The sequence below is a fragment of the Lolium rigidum genome, chromosome 1 (genome assembly GCF_022539505.1).
Source record: "Lolium rigidum isolate FL_2022 chromosome 1, APGP_CSIRO_Lrig_0.1, whole genome shotgun sequence".
NCBI lineage: Eukaryota > Viridiplantae > Streptophyta > Magnoliopsida > Poales > Poaceae > Lolium > Lolium rigidum.
Window position 1 is genome coordinate 97113710 of NC_061508.1, and position 15491 is coordinate 97129200.

Genomic DNA, 15491 nt, shown 5'->3' on the forward strand with positions numbered 1-15491 from the left:
GTGTTACGCTCAAGGAAAAGCTCCAGAACCCCGCTCCGCATATTTGCAGAGAGCGGCAGCATCTCGAACCTCCTCTTCTTATCCACCACCACGGCGGCTAAAAAGAGGAGAATCGAAGACAGCACCTCCCAAATATTGAGAGCTTTATTGAAGGGGATGTGGGAGCCACGCCGCCGCTCGCCTCCGGCTCCATTCGTCGGAGCTCCACGAGCCGCCTAACCGCCACCACAAGCCACAAGCCACCAGGAGCAGCTAATAATCCACAGTAACTAGATCTCTATGGGCATCACACCATTCTCCGCATGGGTAAATCCTAGACCTAGACTCAACCTAACCCTAGCCCTAGTTCTAGGAGGGCGGCTCCCCCTCCCGTCGTTTCCGGCCGGCAAAGCCGCCGAGGAGGGAGAGAGGAGTCCCTGAAGGAGCCACCCACTAGAAGGGGGAAATGAGCGGTCCCAGGCAACTAGAAAGTTAAATCCTGTATACGGCGATACCCATCACCTACAAAATTAGAGATCCCACCATGTAAAAACAAATGAAAATGGTAAAAGCATGAGCTTTAAGAAAACCGAAAGGACAAATACGCACCAATTTGCTTCCCATGATGATCCCAACAGAAACCACAAAGTAAAATGTCGGTACGACACTCACGCCGCGCCACAAAATCTCTGCTACTGGCGCTTGGTCCCTTCCAATGTATGAAACTTATTGTAGAGGGAACTCCTCAGGTCCATGCGCAACCTAGGAGGACACCAAAGAGTAGAGTGAAAACCTCAATTTTTGTCAATCACATTGCGATACAGATAACCATTTTAGTGCCACTAAAAGCATAGGGAGCAGTGTCTAGTTGCATCGTCCTAACAATATCGCATCACACACGAACTAAAGAGCTGGTTACACTATAGCTCTGATGAAGTGTGCAAGAGTTAATTTTCCTTGTACATTTTCCCATCTCCCAATAAAAACTAAATCTGCCTGCCTGCTTGCCTAGTTGTTTCCTATTTTTTCTACACGATTCACCCGTACTTCTAGAGCAATATAAAACAGTTAGGACAATGCAATTGAATTTTTTTTTGCCACTGGTATAAGTAACACAGTGTGCAAAGTGCATTTTTCATGCCATCTATACCAAAGAAGAAACTTAAAGAAAAACTAAAACTCAAATATTTATGACTACGTGAAAGCAACCACATTGCTGCTGCTAACAGCCATCAGTTTCTGATCTCTCCTCCCAAGAAGACACACAGCAACGGGAGAACCAGAGGAGAGAAGTCTCACCGTCGCCGCGTCAGGACACACGCGTGGAGCTCTGGAGATAAATTGGAACGGCGATGTCAAAGTGGGAGTGAGTTGGTAAGCTGAGCATATGAGAAATCTGGGAAAGAGGTGGTGAATATCACATCAATTGTTGCACATAGTTTACAATAGCAGATGTATTCACTAGGATCCAAATCATGGTTACATCGTTTACAATCAGACTAGAATTGGATGTTTACAGAGCAAGACATCTTATAGACTTATATATGTGAACAATTCCACTTGATTGAACCAATACAATATATAGTGATGCGTTTCATTATAACTTATAGGTAGCTAATAGCATCTAGAGTAGCAGTACATAGCAGCAGAACACGCACCAAATAACCACTTACTTTCCAAATCAAAAAGCAGCACTACATTATAGGTAGGTTGAGCAATTCCACCACATGCCGCGGGCACCTCACGCTGTGTCGTCGGGGGTCTTTCTCATCAGGCGAGCCCAAGCTATAGCCACCCACACATAAACCTCATCATACAGCTTGTCAATGATCTGAAAGTAGGCACTTGCCCAGGTTCTCCTCAGTAACATGGTGCAAAACACCGTCGAAAGACCCACCCCAAATCCTATGCCCATCCCCGGGTAGAGGTACGTGATATGATATGCAACTCCATGGACACTTTTCTCTGCATCAGTAGTACTCATAGAGCAGTTCTTGGATAGGGGGTAGCCACAGAGACGGGGGTTGCCTATGTAGGTATAGTCCAGGTTGTCAAGAACCTGCAGCTGTGGCCCGGATGGTATCGTGGCTGATAAGTTGTTGTATGACAAGTTCAAATGGCTCATAGAGGTTAAAGCTGACAAACCCAACGGGATTTCACCGGATAACTCGTTGTATGATAGGTCCAGGGACTCCAACTTGTTGAGATCACCAATCTGATTTGGGATTTTGCTGATAAACTGATTGTTTGATAAGTTCAAATTCTTGAGCCCAATAAGCAAACTTATTACCTCTGGAATCTCCCCTGTTAAACTGTTACATGACAGATCAAGATTGACCAGTAGCTTGTAGATTTCAAAGGTATAGTCACGTGTTTGGCCTTTCGTGATGACTGACATGCTATCCTCAAAAAATTCATGATCATCAATATCTGAAGATATGCCCCTCATTGCTTTCAAGTTTGATACTGACCATGGTATGCTTCCTGATATATTGTTATGGGCCAAGTCCAAATAATGAAGACTTCCAAGGAAAGTAAGGTTCTTAGGAATATCGCCACTAAACAGGTTTGATCTCATCCTCAAAATCTGCAATTGTGGCATTTTTTTTGGTAACCACTCTGGCAATGTTCCAAAGAACCTATTGTATGAAAGATCAAGGAACACAAATTGTGTGGCACTCTGACGAAATTTAGGGAATTCACCTGAGAGATCATTGTTGTTTAAGGCTAGACTATACATGCTAGAACCAAATTGATCAACAGAATTTAAGCTGAACACTGAAGGATTGTTATATGGCTCCTTCCAGCACTGCATAACATCTCCTGTTAATTTGTTTCCGGATAGGTCCAACCGTAGAATACCGGCCAATTGGCACATAGATGAGGGAATGGTGCCTGTAATTTGATTATTTGCCACCAGAAACTGCACGAGCAATGGAGCTTTTAACATTGATGGCAGTGGTCCCGTGAAAGAGTTTGAGGACAGATTCAAGTATGATATATTTATAGGGAGCCAAGGAACTTGACCTGTAAGCTTATTAGATCCAAGATGTATACTCTCAGCTGACATTTGTTGTAGATTTGACGGTAAAGAACCACGCAACCTGTTTCCTGATACATCCAAGACTGAAGCTCGGGAAAATGTCACCCAGAACCAATCAGGAATAACATCATCAAAAGATGTATTTCTGAGTAGAAGAACATCAATGCCAATCTGCCATCTAAGCCATTCTGGAAAATGGGGGCCCACTCAGCATGACCATATCTTTATGTGCTTTAGTTTAAACGGAGGAACCCAATTTTGTTCAATATCCATTTTCAAGGAATTGCCTGACAAGTCAATACTCTCCAAATTCAGCAAGCCTGAAAAATGCTTCTTCTTGAGCACACCTTTTAGTTTATTGTAGCTGAGATCCAACTCTGTCAAATTACCAAGTGCTCCAGCTTCTAGTGGTAGGTTTCCGGTCATAGTCGCATTCCTTATTGACAACATTTTTAATGTACTCCATGAGCACCATGGCAACCGATCCATGAACTCCCCCATGCTCGCATTAATGTTCGTACCATCGAAACGCAGCACTTTCAAATTGCACAGATTTTTTAAGTTGCTCGGTATCAAACCAACGATATCATTCATACTAAAATCTACTACTTGAAGGGACATCATGCTTCCCAGTTCCCTGGCAATAGATCCATGCCACTTGCATTGGGAGACGTGAAGCTCCTTAAGGCTTGTGAGATCCCAAAACCAATTGTGTTCTAATGATGTGTCAAACAAGTTGAATGATAGATCAAGGACTTCGAGATGTGTGAAGTTTGATTTTGAAAGAGCAGACACGGTTATGGTAAGCCCACAACTTACTAAGCAAAGCACTCTCAAAGAAGAAAGCATGTTAACCATGTGAACCCAATTCTGAGCGGCACCGAGGTTCACATAGCTCATGTCAAGGTTACTCAACGATGATAGACGTGACAACCATGCGAGATCCACTGCGTGTAGACCATACAAAATATTCGAACTAACATCAAGATATTCCAAATTCGAGAGATTACCAAGCTGGGAAGGTATCGTCCCACCAAAACCTGACGACGAGAGGTTGAGATACCTTAGGTTCTCTAGAGAGCCCAGAAACACAGGTATGCTAGTGCTGTTGAAGTAATTCCCACTCAGATCAAGATACCTCAACTGTTGCAAAGCAGCCAAAGAGGGACCCATCTCATCTCTCAGCAAGCTCAGGCTGTTGATGTTGAACTTCTGCGTGTTGCGGAGGTTGAGCTTGATGACATGGCTTGTTTTGCTGCTGCACCGGACCCGCTCCCACTGCCAGCAGTCTTCACCATGCCATGATGAGAGACGGCCAGCAGGGTCCAGAAGGCCTGCCTTGAAGGAGAGAAGCGCATCCCACTTGCTGCCAATGCAGGTTCCAGTCCCACCTGATATCCTTGCTTCAGCACATGGTTCTACTTGGAAAATCAATAGGCAAAGTATTGCGGCAGCTCCTTAGGCGAGATTCCCAAACTCAGCCATATTGGTTGGACGAGGAGGAAGAGGCAGATTGGAATGACAATGAAATGTAGAGAGTAGCTGGTCTTGAGTTCACCCAGAAGCACAATATATCTATGGTGGTCCAACTCTCGGTTTTGGTCTTGGCATACATATTTTTCTTATACAGAAGTTATGCCAAGAATTTATCATGATTAGGACAACTAACAATGAAATGGACGGTAGAGTACTAGTAGTACTGTCCTAGTTCGGTTTTATCGTATCACAATTTTCTGCGGTATGGACTGAGTCTAGGTGTTGGCATAAATACTTTTCTTGTATATAGAAGTAGTAACTACAATTCAAGGCAGAGGAATAAACGAGGAGCTAAAAATTGAGACACCCATAATTGGATATCGAAGGCTAACTCTCTTTTAACAACAAGCTAAAAAATGATACTACTGCTATAGCTGCAGTAATAAGTGTATAATCCTACTCAGTCCACAATTCAGCACTCTGAATCTATTGCAATATGAGTCTTTTGCTAGTAATAATCAATTGTAAGATTGACAGCTAAAAAGACGGTACTCACTCTCTCACAGTTTATTAGGCGTACGTGTATCCCTAGATTGCAAATTTGATCAAGTTAGCATTATTTATATGTTATAAAAATTATATCATTAGAAAATTTAGATGTTCTATTTTTTAATGATATAACTTTTGTATTATATAATTTAAATTATATAGGTCAAATTGATGATCTAGAAATACGGAGAAGACTAATAAACTGAGAAGGAGGGAGTACCAATTTTCAGTACCACAGGTTAGAGCGCACACTGCGTGATATTCAAGGAAGCTCGCACTCACCTGATTCCAGCGGCGAGCAGGTGAGGCGTCCGTCTCCGCGAGCGAGGGCGGCGGCAAAGTCGGTCCCGTCTTCGAGGGGCAAGCGGCGCGCGTAGCGTGGAGTTGCGAGGGCCGCCGAGATCTACTGTAGAGGGGCACCGCCGGGGGCCACGGGCAGCCGAGGCCCCAATCTCTGTACGAACCAGGGGCGCCACACGCATTGAATCCGTGTTCATGATTCTGGTTTGACGGACGCCGGGAGAAACTCCCACTCCCTGCTCGCGGCGTGGGTGGGTTGCATCGGATATCGAACCAGTCTCTCAGGGCAGCGGGGCGATGAAGGCTCAGCCACCGTTTGCGTCCGCGGAGCCGAAAATGAGCCAGGAATCAGCTCCAGCGACGCGATAAGTGACGCATAGTAATCGTGTTGTTAGCGAACTGACACAACGATGCGCGGCGTAAAGTGTCCGCTCGCCTAGCAGTGACCTAAACTCGATGCGTCTTTTCAGGCGCATCAGTACTCACGTCGAGGCGTCGCTTCGGCAGTCCGCGACCGCGTAATGGCGATGCTCTCGTGTGGCGCGCGGCCGTCGCTTACCTCTAGGCACGAATTGATGGCGATGACACGCGTGTCGTGCCCGTCGCCTGCCTACGGCCTATATACGCGCATCTCATCTCCTCCCATACAAAACCCTAGCCGCCGCACAACCTCCACATTTGCTACCATGAGCAGCGCCGGCCGCGGCCAGGCTACCACTCCTCCACCTCCCCCGGCCTCGAGCTCCGACGAAGAGTTCGACGACGACGATAGCACCGACGGCCTCCTCGACCCGGTTAGGGACGGAAGTTCCTGGCTGGCGCGGAGAAGGAAGCAGAGGAGGAGCGGGCGGCCCATGCGGCGTTCGACGCCGAGATGGAACGCCGCAGAGGACGACTCCTCCGACATCTCGTGGTCTTCTGATGACCCTCATGCGCCTACCCTAGAGGAGAAGGCGACGGAGCAGATGGCGTTAGTCGACTCCTTCGAGATGCTCAAGAAGGCCGAGAATGCTGCGAACGAGACGCTGCGGCGGTGCCTGCTAGAGGACGTGGCGGCGCACCAAGCTCTACCGGCCGCACGGGTGGCGGCGGAGAAAACAGACGAGGGAGGGACGCAACGACGGGGTCGGGCCATCATGCAGCAAATAGTCTAGGCTTCTACCAGCTGTAGTTTGTATAGTTTATAGTACATTATATTTTTAAAATATTATTGCAAAACAAAAAATAGGTCATCCCGCTAGAAGCACACCTAAACGCAAACGGACGCGCGGTCAAAATATGTCCACAGGGCGACGGAAACGAACACGCGCACAACTTTTGAGCGTCTGATATGCGTCACCCCATTGGAGATGCCCTCATGGCCCCCCTGGCAGCCATCTAGTCATCATCCCGTCATCCGAATCGGTGCGCGGGGATAACCACGTGCATTCTAGCGCTACGATCCAACCGCCCGACGCATTTCGCGTTCATCAAAGTCGGCGTTCTGTTCTAGGCGCCACATCCAATGCTATGGCTTTTTTAAGCATACTAGAGGTGACCGTTTATTTTTATTTTTTTCGCGAGTACGCCAAAGGCGTACCATATCTTTATAGAAGGCAGAGATTTGAGTACAAGAACCCGCTACCACAAGTAGCACACACACCACACCGACTAGTCCGAAGACAGCCACCACCGACAAAACAACAACAACACGAAGGACCCTACCCTAAGCTAAAACCACAAAGCCGTGTCTCGACCGACGCTAGACAGCTCCGAAGAACAACAACTCCAAAAGGGCTCTCCTTGTCAACGCGCCAAGAAAAGAGGAGATGGCGGAACTCGAACAGCCCAAAGTAGACATCGTCTTGGAGATGCCAGCAATGGCGTGCATTGCGCCCTTGCAGCCAGCCTCGGACAGCGGCGAACACCAGAGGAAAGCACCAGGACCTCCAAGCCGTGTCTCCAAACGTGAAGCTCCCAACAGAGGAACGACGTCGAGGACGTCGCCATCGCGCCGATCCAAAGGATCTAGGCTTTCGCCCAGAGACATCAACCAAACCAGGCGAGAACACGAGACACACCGACATGCCTCGGCGACGCCTCCAGAGAGGGGCACGACACCCGCAGGCGCCGTCGCCGTCGGCCCAACGAGTTGGGCAAGACCTTCGTCTGCATCATCGCACGACTCCGAGCCTCCGAGGTTTGGGGCAACCCTGTCCATGGAGAGACACATCGCGGCCACCGCAGCTCCTCAACATCATGGTCGCAAAAAGCCGTGGTCTCCAGCACGACGGCCCAAGCCACCAGCTTCAGCCTTGACGAAAACAGCGCAGCAACTCCCACCACCTCCGGCAAAGACCAGGCCGTCTCCGGCGCGCCCGCTCCGGGCACGGCCGGCGGATGACCGAGGCCAAAAAAACTCGGATCTGGCCAGAAAGCGCGAGATCGAGCCCGCACCAACCACCGGCTCCACGCCGGCGCACCGAGAGGCATCGCGACACGTCCCCAACGCCGGAGCGGACGACCGACGCGCGCAGGGCACTCCGCCACGGCAGCGTCCTCCGCGCAGCCGCCCCCAAGATGGGGTCTTGCGCCTCCTCCTCGCCGCGGCCCCGCCGCACCACGCCGCGGCCAACGGGAGCCCGCGCGCCGCCCCCGGACACGGGACGGCGGCGCGTGCGCCGGGCACTCGCGCTTGGCCACGCATCCTCCCGCCTCACCGTCCCCGAGGTGGGATCTCGCCGCGCCGCCTCCCGGCCGCTCCGCCGCGTCCTCCTCTCCACTCCTCGCGCTGCCGCGGTCGAAGCCCTCCGCTCGTCCGCCGGGACCGCCATGCGTCGGCGACGACCTCCGAACTCGCGCCGCCGACCGCCCGCCGCCACCACCTCGCGGCCCGGGTAGCATCTCCTCCGCGCCGGGGAACCCGCCGGGCGCGCCGACCTCGCCCTCCGCCTTCGACGGCCGGCGCGGCCGCCACCGCCGGCGCGGCCGGCGGCCGGGAGGAGGAGACTGGGAGGGTTTTTTTTGTTTAGGGTTGGGGCTCTCCGGAGCCGCTCGCGCGAGAGCAACCCGGGAGAGAGGAGCGTATGTTAGTTACTAATGGTGAGGTGACCATTTAAATCTCATATAAATATGAGTGTTCTTTAATTATACCTAAAAAAAAGTTTGTCTGAGGTACCGAAAACAGATTTGGTGCTCCGGTACACATGAGCACTAGTGCTCTTGGTTTTTAAAATATTTCAAAATTATATATCTGTGTTTAAAAAATTTATCACATTTATTCCGTGAATACATACATATGTCTTGAATACTCGTGTAAAGTTTGGTAGAAAATGAATTGTATTTTTAGCAATAGGAAAAAAACAAATATGTGGCTGGGCAGATATTTGTTAGAAACTTATCTTTTTTATATAGCTCAAAATACCATTTTTTTTTCAAAATTCATACCGTATCGTTGGAATGTTTATATGTAGGTCGGTATTTAATATCAATTTCTTAAAATTCAAAAATATGATTTTTAACTAACATGAGCATCGGTGCTCATGTGCTAAAGACACTTTCCCTGAGGTACTTACTTCCAAAACAAAAAAGGACCGTGCTACACAGCGGCGCCGCACGCCACCCCACCCCGTGCGGCGGCACCCTGTCACCTTTTCCCGCACCCTCGTTAGTTTCCGTGGAAAAAATCGTTGTCCATCTCCACGAGGCCCACTTGACCCTGTATAAGCCAAATAAAAAAGCAACATCATGGCCCGAAAAGCAAAAGCAGTAAAAAGCATGAGCTCCTACAGTACTTGGTACAGTAGCTGCAACAGCAGTAGCATCCATACCATTATCCTTTCGGTAGTTCTGCTATACAATATAAGCTAATCAACAAGTTTAAAGTTAAAAAAACACTAGCATCTAATCTACGACTACCAGATTCTAGTACGCGATTAACAGCGTGTAGTGTAATTACCCGATTATCTAGTGTAATTACCTGATTATCTAGTTTGATTACTAGAATAATTAGTAGCCTTAGCATGTTTATTATAAAATAACTATTATCAGATTATCCCATAGCAACTACATCATTATCTAGTTTGGCTACCTGATTATCTAATGTAATCGCCAGATTATCCAACGTGGTTGCCAGATTAATTAGTACTCTTAACATGTTAGTTATAAGAGCAGCTATTACCAGATTAATTACTCAAGATTAACAGGTTATGCATGCAAACAAGTATCATTCACCAGTAGCAACTATCAGATTAGTTATTCACAATTATCAGATTAAATATATATGATTACCGTAATATTAACTAGCATCTACCATATTATTAGGAAACACACAAAATGAGTAGCATAAACACAAGCGGGTTGTCTGGAGCTCTCACCTAGTTGGCATCGTGGCCATGGCCTGCAACATCTTCTCTGCCAAAGTCAACGCCACCATGTCTGCATCATTGCCACCCTCCATGGCATGCTCGCCCTCAAGTCGGCCTCGATACTTGAACTGCCGATGGCAAGGCTACTCCACTGTGTTGTGGCCATTGGCCCTGATGCCGCTGCTCCCAGCAGAAATGGGCCCAGATGATGCCGCAGTCGTCATCCCCAGTGAGGTCCTTGAAACCGGCTTCCTGCAGGCCGATCTTTTGCGGCATGACGACACCTGCGACCCTGAAGCTCCTAACTCACGGAATGGCGGCGTCCGCAGCCGGCCTGAGATGTACGCACAGTCGCGCTACTCGCATCTCCGCGGTGCGCCGGCGTGTTTTGCCCCCACCGGTTAACAGCGGTGCATCCTCCATGGCGCGGTGGTTCTCCCTGCTACGCCTCGGTGGTGCAAACTGAGCCACCCGGCGCGATGTTGCTCGCCGCAGTGCCTCGACCGAAGCCACGACGAGATCGAATCCCTTCTCCTTCCGCCGCCCCGTGCTCGACGGGAAATCAACTGCCGGCCTGGAACTCCCACATCTCCTCGCCTCCTCCTGTTCCTCTCTCCTTCCCACCTCTCGTGCTCGCTCAATTTTTCGTTGGAGAAGGACGGCGACGGGAACGAGGAAAGGGGGCGACGGGCTTGAGAGAGAGACATGGGGCGTGTGGTTCGAGCAAATGGAGGGGATAAGGTTGAACAGACACGTACGCAAGGAGATACTTGGCGTGCGCCACTCGCGTTACGCGCGCGCCCATTAGATGACGACGTGCTAATCATGATGCAACCGCCGCACGGAGAGAGCGCGTTAGCGGTGCTTCCGGGTAGATTTTCCCAACAAAAAAAGTTCGCATGACCTATACTCCTATAAAATTTGCATACACATTTCTTATAGGATTGGTTCGTATGGGGTATGTTCTATAATCACTAATGGTACAGAAAGGGTATGTTCTATAATCAAACAACTAGTACAGAAAAAAAAATTGTATATGACCTCAATACACATGTCGTATTGATAAATACCTTCGTACTGGGCAGTAGCCAGGTAACAATTGTAACCATTTTATAGCAATAAGATTGTTCAAACGCACAGAATTTTAGCTACATAAACAAGGCTCATTGGCTAGTTACATTTTAACACAGAAAGGCCCATAGCAAAGAAACAAGTCAAAGAAATTTTACTAAACAAGCTTGATTTAAAGGTTGATAACAGTACCAAAATTTTAGCTGTGCCACTCATTGCTGATAGTAACAGGATGCTCGTACGACAAAACTAAGAGATAACCAGACAAGCTCTCGAAGCAGACAGTCTCCTACAAACAAAGTGACCATAACAGCAGCCTGAAGAATAGTTCACTCGTCCTCCTGGCTACGAAGCCTAGCAAGCTTGTTCGTGACAACGATATCCAGCTGAGCAGCACGCTCCACAATGTTCTTACGCTTCTGGGTAGAGACATTGTGCGCAATCTCAGCACAGTATGTCCTGTCACCAATGAATGAAACACAAAGGTTAACACCGATCATAGCATCATTATAAGAGTGAACAAAGCATATGTTAACTCTAGCACAATTCAAAAGTGTGAAGAACCATCAGGCTTGAGAACATTCAGTTCTTAACACTAATAAGCACTGTGAATCGACAGCATTAGTTTACCTGTTGTGCATCATAAGCAACTCCAGCTCAGACACGTTGTGGACAACAAACTTCTTGAACTTGTTGGGCAGGTAATGCCTGGTCTTCTTGTCAGAACCATAGCCAATGTTGGGCATCAAGGTACATCCCTTGAACTTTCGCCTGACACGAGAGTCAATACCCTTTGGCCTGCGCCAGCTGGGCTATATACATAGAGAAGTGAAATCGCTCAGTTTTAAGCACAAGATAACACAAGTAGACAAAGAAAAACAATACATAAAGATATAGAGCCTCAGCATATAAGAAATAAAAAAGAAGCTACAAAAATTAACGGCTTCAGCGTGCAAGAATTCTATACTTCTGCTTATGTGTTGTATAATTCATTGATTGGTTCCATTCAGGAAATAGGCTACAGCTGCAAGCAGTTGCATAATCGGTTTTTCAAGGTGGCACTTTTAAAAACAAGTGCGCAAAGAATGTGCAAAGCAAACAATGGAAATGGTTCAGGTTGCAAAAAATGCACCATGCAAACAATGCAAATGGCACATGTCGGAACTTCACTTCTGTGGCAGGTATTTACTTGCTAATGCAGATTCATTTAACCAAAAAAGCTACAATAATTTACTTCAAGATCATACAAGAATCCCTGCAGCCAAAATTTAGGTATAACAGGAAAAGAACTCATTTCGGTGAAAGGATCAGAAAGAAGGTACTAATCATGGAGAAGACAAGATTTTCTTCAGCACCCACTGGGTAACAAGTGTTGGGAGAAATCTGGGCAAACACTCAATACTCAGAATGAAGCCTCGCCTTTTTTATCCAACCCACTCCATGAAGCCATGAAGTTATTGCTGTCGAAGAGTTTGCGAGAGCCACAGTGCTATACTTATGCAAGGGCTACTGCTCTCTTACTTCGTCCCAACGTTCACTGAAGAAAATGTTCTCTTTCTCAGACCTTTTACTAAGCCATCATTTCCTTTCATTCAAGGGGAAGATAGAACAGAGAAAGAAACAGCAGCTAGAATCACAATTGGGCACCAAGTGGAATATGCAAGCTTGATTAAAACATGCAATATTGAGTTATTTCCTTCAAATTAATTACGGCTTCTACTCACAGCAACAAGAAAACATTTCTACAGGCTATGACCACGTGTGGTGTGTCAACTGCTTATATTCAGTCATGTGCAAGTTCTGTAAATACACTTAACACATCGGTAAAGCTGGCTCAATACTCACACTTCCCTACCATTTCACGGCATCATTGCCCAAGCTAGAACAAATTAGGCATAGCCCGCAACAACAACGTTGACACACAATAATCCAGGTTAAAATTTAACATCAGAAACCACTTGGAACGGCTAAATAACCAGAACAGCGCACGGCAGCACCGGAACATGCGGCGCCTACAAATTACACATGTCAATTTCAAAGATTGGCAGGAGAAGTGGATACCTTGAGGCCGATGTAGCGGTCGCTATGGGCCCTCTTGAAGTGCTTGGTCCGCTTCTTCACGATCTTCGTCGTCAGCAGAGGCACCGCCATCTCTGATCTGCCGGGCAAAACCAAAAGACGGAGTTGGAATCAGATGAAGAAAACAGTGTCACAAATGATCTGAGAGGTGGAAGCTCTGCAACGAGCTGCTTGCTTGTACCTCCGAAGGTGAAGACCCTAACCCTAACCCGGAGCGACGAGGAAGAACGGCGGCGGCGGCAGGGTCGTGTTTGCAAGGCGGCGCGATGTTTATACCTTCAGCAAACCCTAGATGTGTGGGCTTTGATGGGCCACTACTAAATATATATATACCCATTAACGAGAAAGATGCAGTCTACCCACGAAACGGGCCTAGTAAGCATGTTCGGCCTTTGTCCGACTTTCGAAAGTTCACTCTCAAGTGGGTAATATTCAATAACGGCCCAAAGCAACACACAAAAAGATACTTGCCAAAAGAAGATTTCCCTCAAAAAAAAAACTTACCAAAAGAAGTTTTTTTTTCTCCACAAAAAAAATATTTTGGAATAATAATAGGCCTTAAAAAATCCCAGAGCAATCGAGCACTACTTGAGTAGGAGTAACTGTTATCACCAGAATTTGACCAAGTCAGAGGTGGGCCGCGATCAAGATGGTCTGAAGATATATATACATGGAGGAATACGTAGATCGGCCTTTTATACCAAGTTGGGCTTAATTGCCCGTGTATCTGTAACATATTAGATCGTATTTTAGTTTAGAGATAGAATCTTACTCGTGCACGGTTTAGTGCACGCCACATCGAAAGTCCCTGGACTATAAATATGTACCTAGGGTTTATGGAATAAACAACAACTCACGTTCAACCCCAAAACAAACCAATCTCGGCGCATCGCCAACTCCTTCGTCTCGAGGGTTTCTATCGGGTAAGCGACATGCTGCCTAGATCGCATCTTGCGATCTAGGCAGCTACAAGCCCCACGTTGTTCATGCGTTGCTCGTACTCGAAGCGTTTTTGATGGCGAGCAACGTAGTTATCATTAGATGTGTTAGGGTTAGCATTGTTCTTCGTTTAAGCATGCTTACGTAGTGCAACCCTTGCATATCTAGCCGCCCTCACGCCTGTCTCGAGTGTGGGGGCGACACCGCTTGATCATTATTTAGTAGATCCGATCCGGTTACGATTGCTCCTTGTTCTACAAGGATTAGTTTAATATCCGCAATAGTTAGGCCTTACAAAGGGGGAGGATCCGAGTGGCACGTGGGGTGGCGTTCGCAAGTCCTAAACGGGATGTTCCTAGGATCAACTTCATGTTGGTTTTTTGGCCTTGTTTAGGATCGGCTATACGAGCACCGTGCGTGGCCGCAAGGCCCAACCTGGAGTAGGATGATCCGATTATGCGGTGAAAACCCTAAATCGTCGTAGATCTCATTAGCTTCATCTTGATCAAGCAGGAACACCAAGTATTCGTGCACCCCGTACGGATCATGGGTGGATCGGCTCTTTGAGCCGATTCACAGGATAACCTGAGAGCCGATCGAGGCTCGTATTTAACGTTTACATGTATGCCCTGCAGGAAACTAAGCGAGGCATCCTCATCACCTTCCACGACCGGGTATAGGTCAGGTGGCACGCCCTTGCACCTCGCAACGCCGCGTGTGACCGAAAGAGCATTGCGGGCCGTCGCTCGGAGGGTCTCGCGCCGGCCGCAGCTCTAGGCTCTTCCCGGCTCTACGGTGTTGACAAGGCCACTGCCCACCGGTGGGTTTTGGCGGTCAACACATTCCGCACGCCCGGTGGGACAATCGTCTACATCAACCACATCGCCATCTACATCGAGATGGCGGACGGCACGCCGGTCACCTACGGGATCCGCACTGACGACCTCAGAAGCAATACAACGAGATCAAGGCTACCCTCGAAGCCGACCTCGCCGGCTCTTTCGAGAGAACCCGTGCCCATGGCATCGGATGGAAGGGATTCTCACCGCAAGAGTGCGCTCGATGGGATAGACCTCTCTACCCCGTCGGAGGAACGCACCGAGGGTCTGCGGCGAGAGATCAACTACCCGGTGGCTCACTCGCTACACCGCCACTCGAGAACTTGGTCAACGTGTTGGAGCGTGTCGCTCGCGCGTGATCCGGGAGATCATGAGCCACCAGTACTCGCCGTCGGGGACCGGCTCTCGGGACTCATCAAGGAGAGTTGCCATCCCGAGTCCCGGCTACCAAGCGAGAGGAAGCCGATGGCGAGACTTCGGCCGATGCGAAACGCATTGCTCGTCCTCCCGACGGAGCCTAGGGCTCTAGATTTACACGAGGGGAACTACGATACCTTCATGAGAGGGCGTTGACCCGACGAGCCGGCGAAGATTATGTTCACCACACGGTTTGCTTGGGTCCAACAACGATCTAACGAACAGCGACCACGGTCGGCTACACGAATCCCAACGGAGCCGACGTGCGAGTACACGCAAAGCCGATATCCGTAGTTACCGTACGTATTCGGCTCGAGGGAGGCATATGGTCACCACACCGGACGGATGGTAAATGTTAGCCGGTGGAAAATCGGCCGATAAAAAAAGGGGAGAGAAGCAAAACGTTGCAAACGTAGCGACAACAGCACAGCTGCAACTGAACGTGAAGCACAA

At 48.4% G+C, this 15491-nt stretch overlaps 1 protein-coding gene and 1 pseudogene across 1 annotated transcript; both read right to left on the bottom strand.

Moving 5' to 3' along the window:
- Window positions 1-208: 208 nt before the first annotated feature.
- On the bottom strand, window positions 209-5148 carry LOC124699986 (annotated as a pseudogene).
- A 5639-nt stretch (window positions 5149-10787) lies between these two features.
- Window positions 10788-13074, bottom strand: LOC124678287 (60S ribosomal protein L32-1-like). Its single transcript, XM_047214202.1, has 4 exons — window positions 13025-13074; window positions 12826-12922; window positions 11395-11576; window positions 10788-11223 (listed from the first exon to the last, which is right to left on the bottom strand). The coding sequence occupies exons 2-4, from the start codon at window positions 12913-12915 to the stop codon at window positions 11094-11096; spliced, it is 402 nt and encodes a 133-aa protein (XP_047070158.1). The 5' UTR covers window positions 12916-12922; window positions 13025-13074; the 3' UTR covers window positions 10788-11093.
- Between the last annotated feature and the right edge of the window lie 2417 nt (window positions 13075-15491).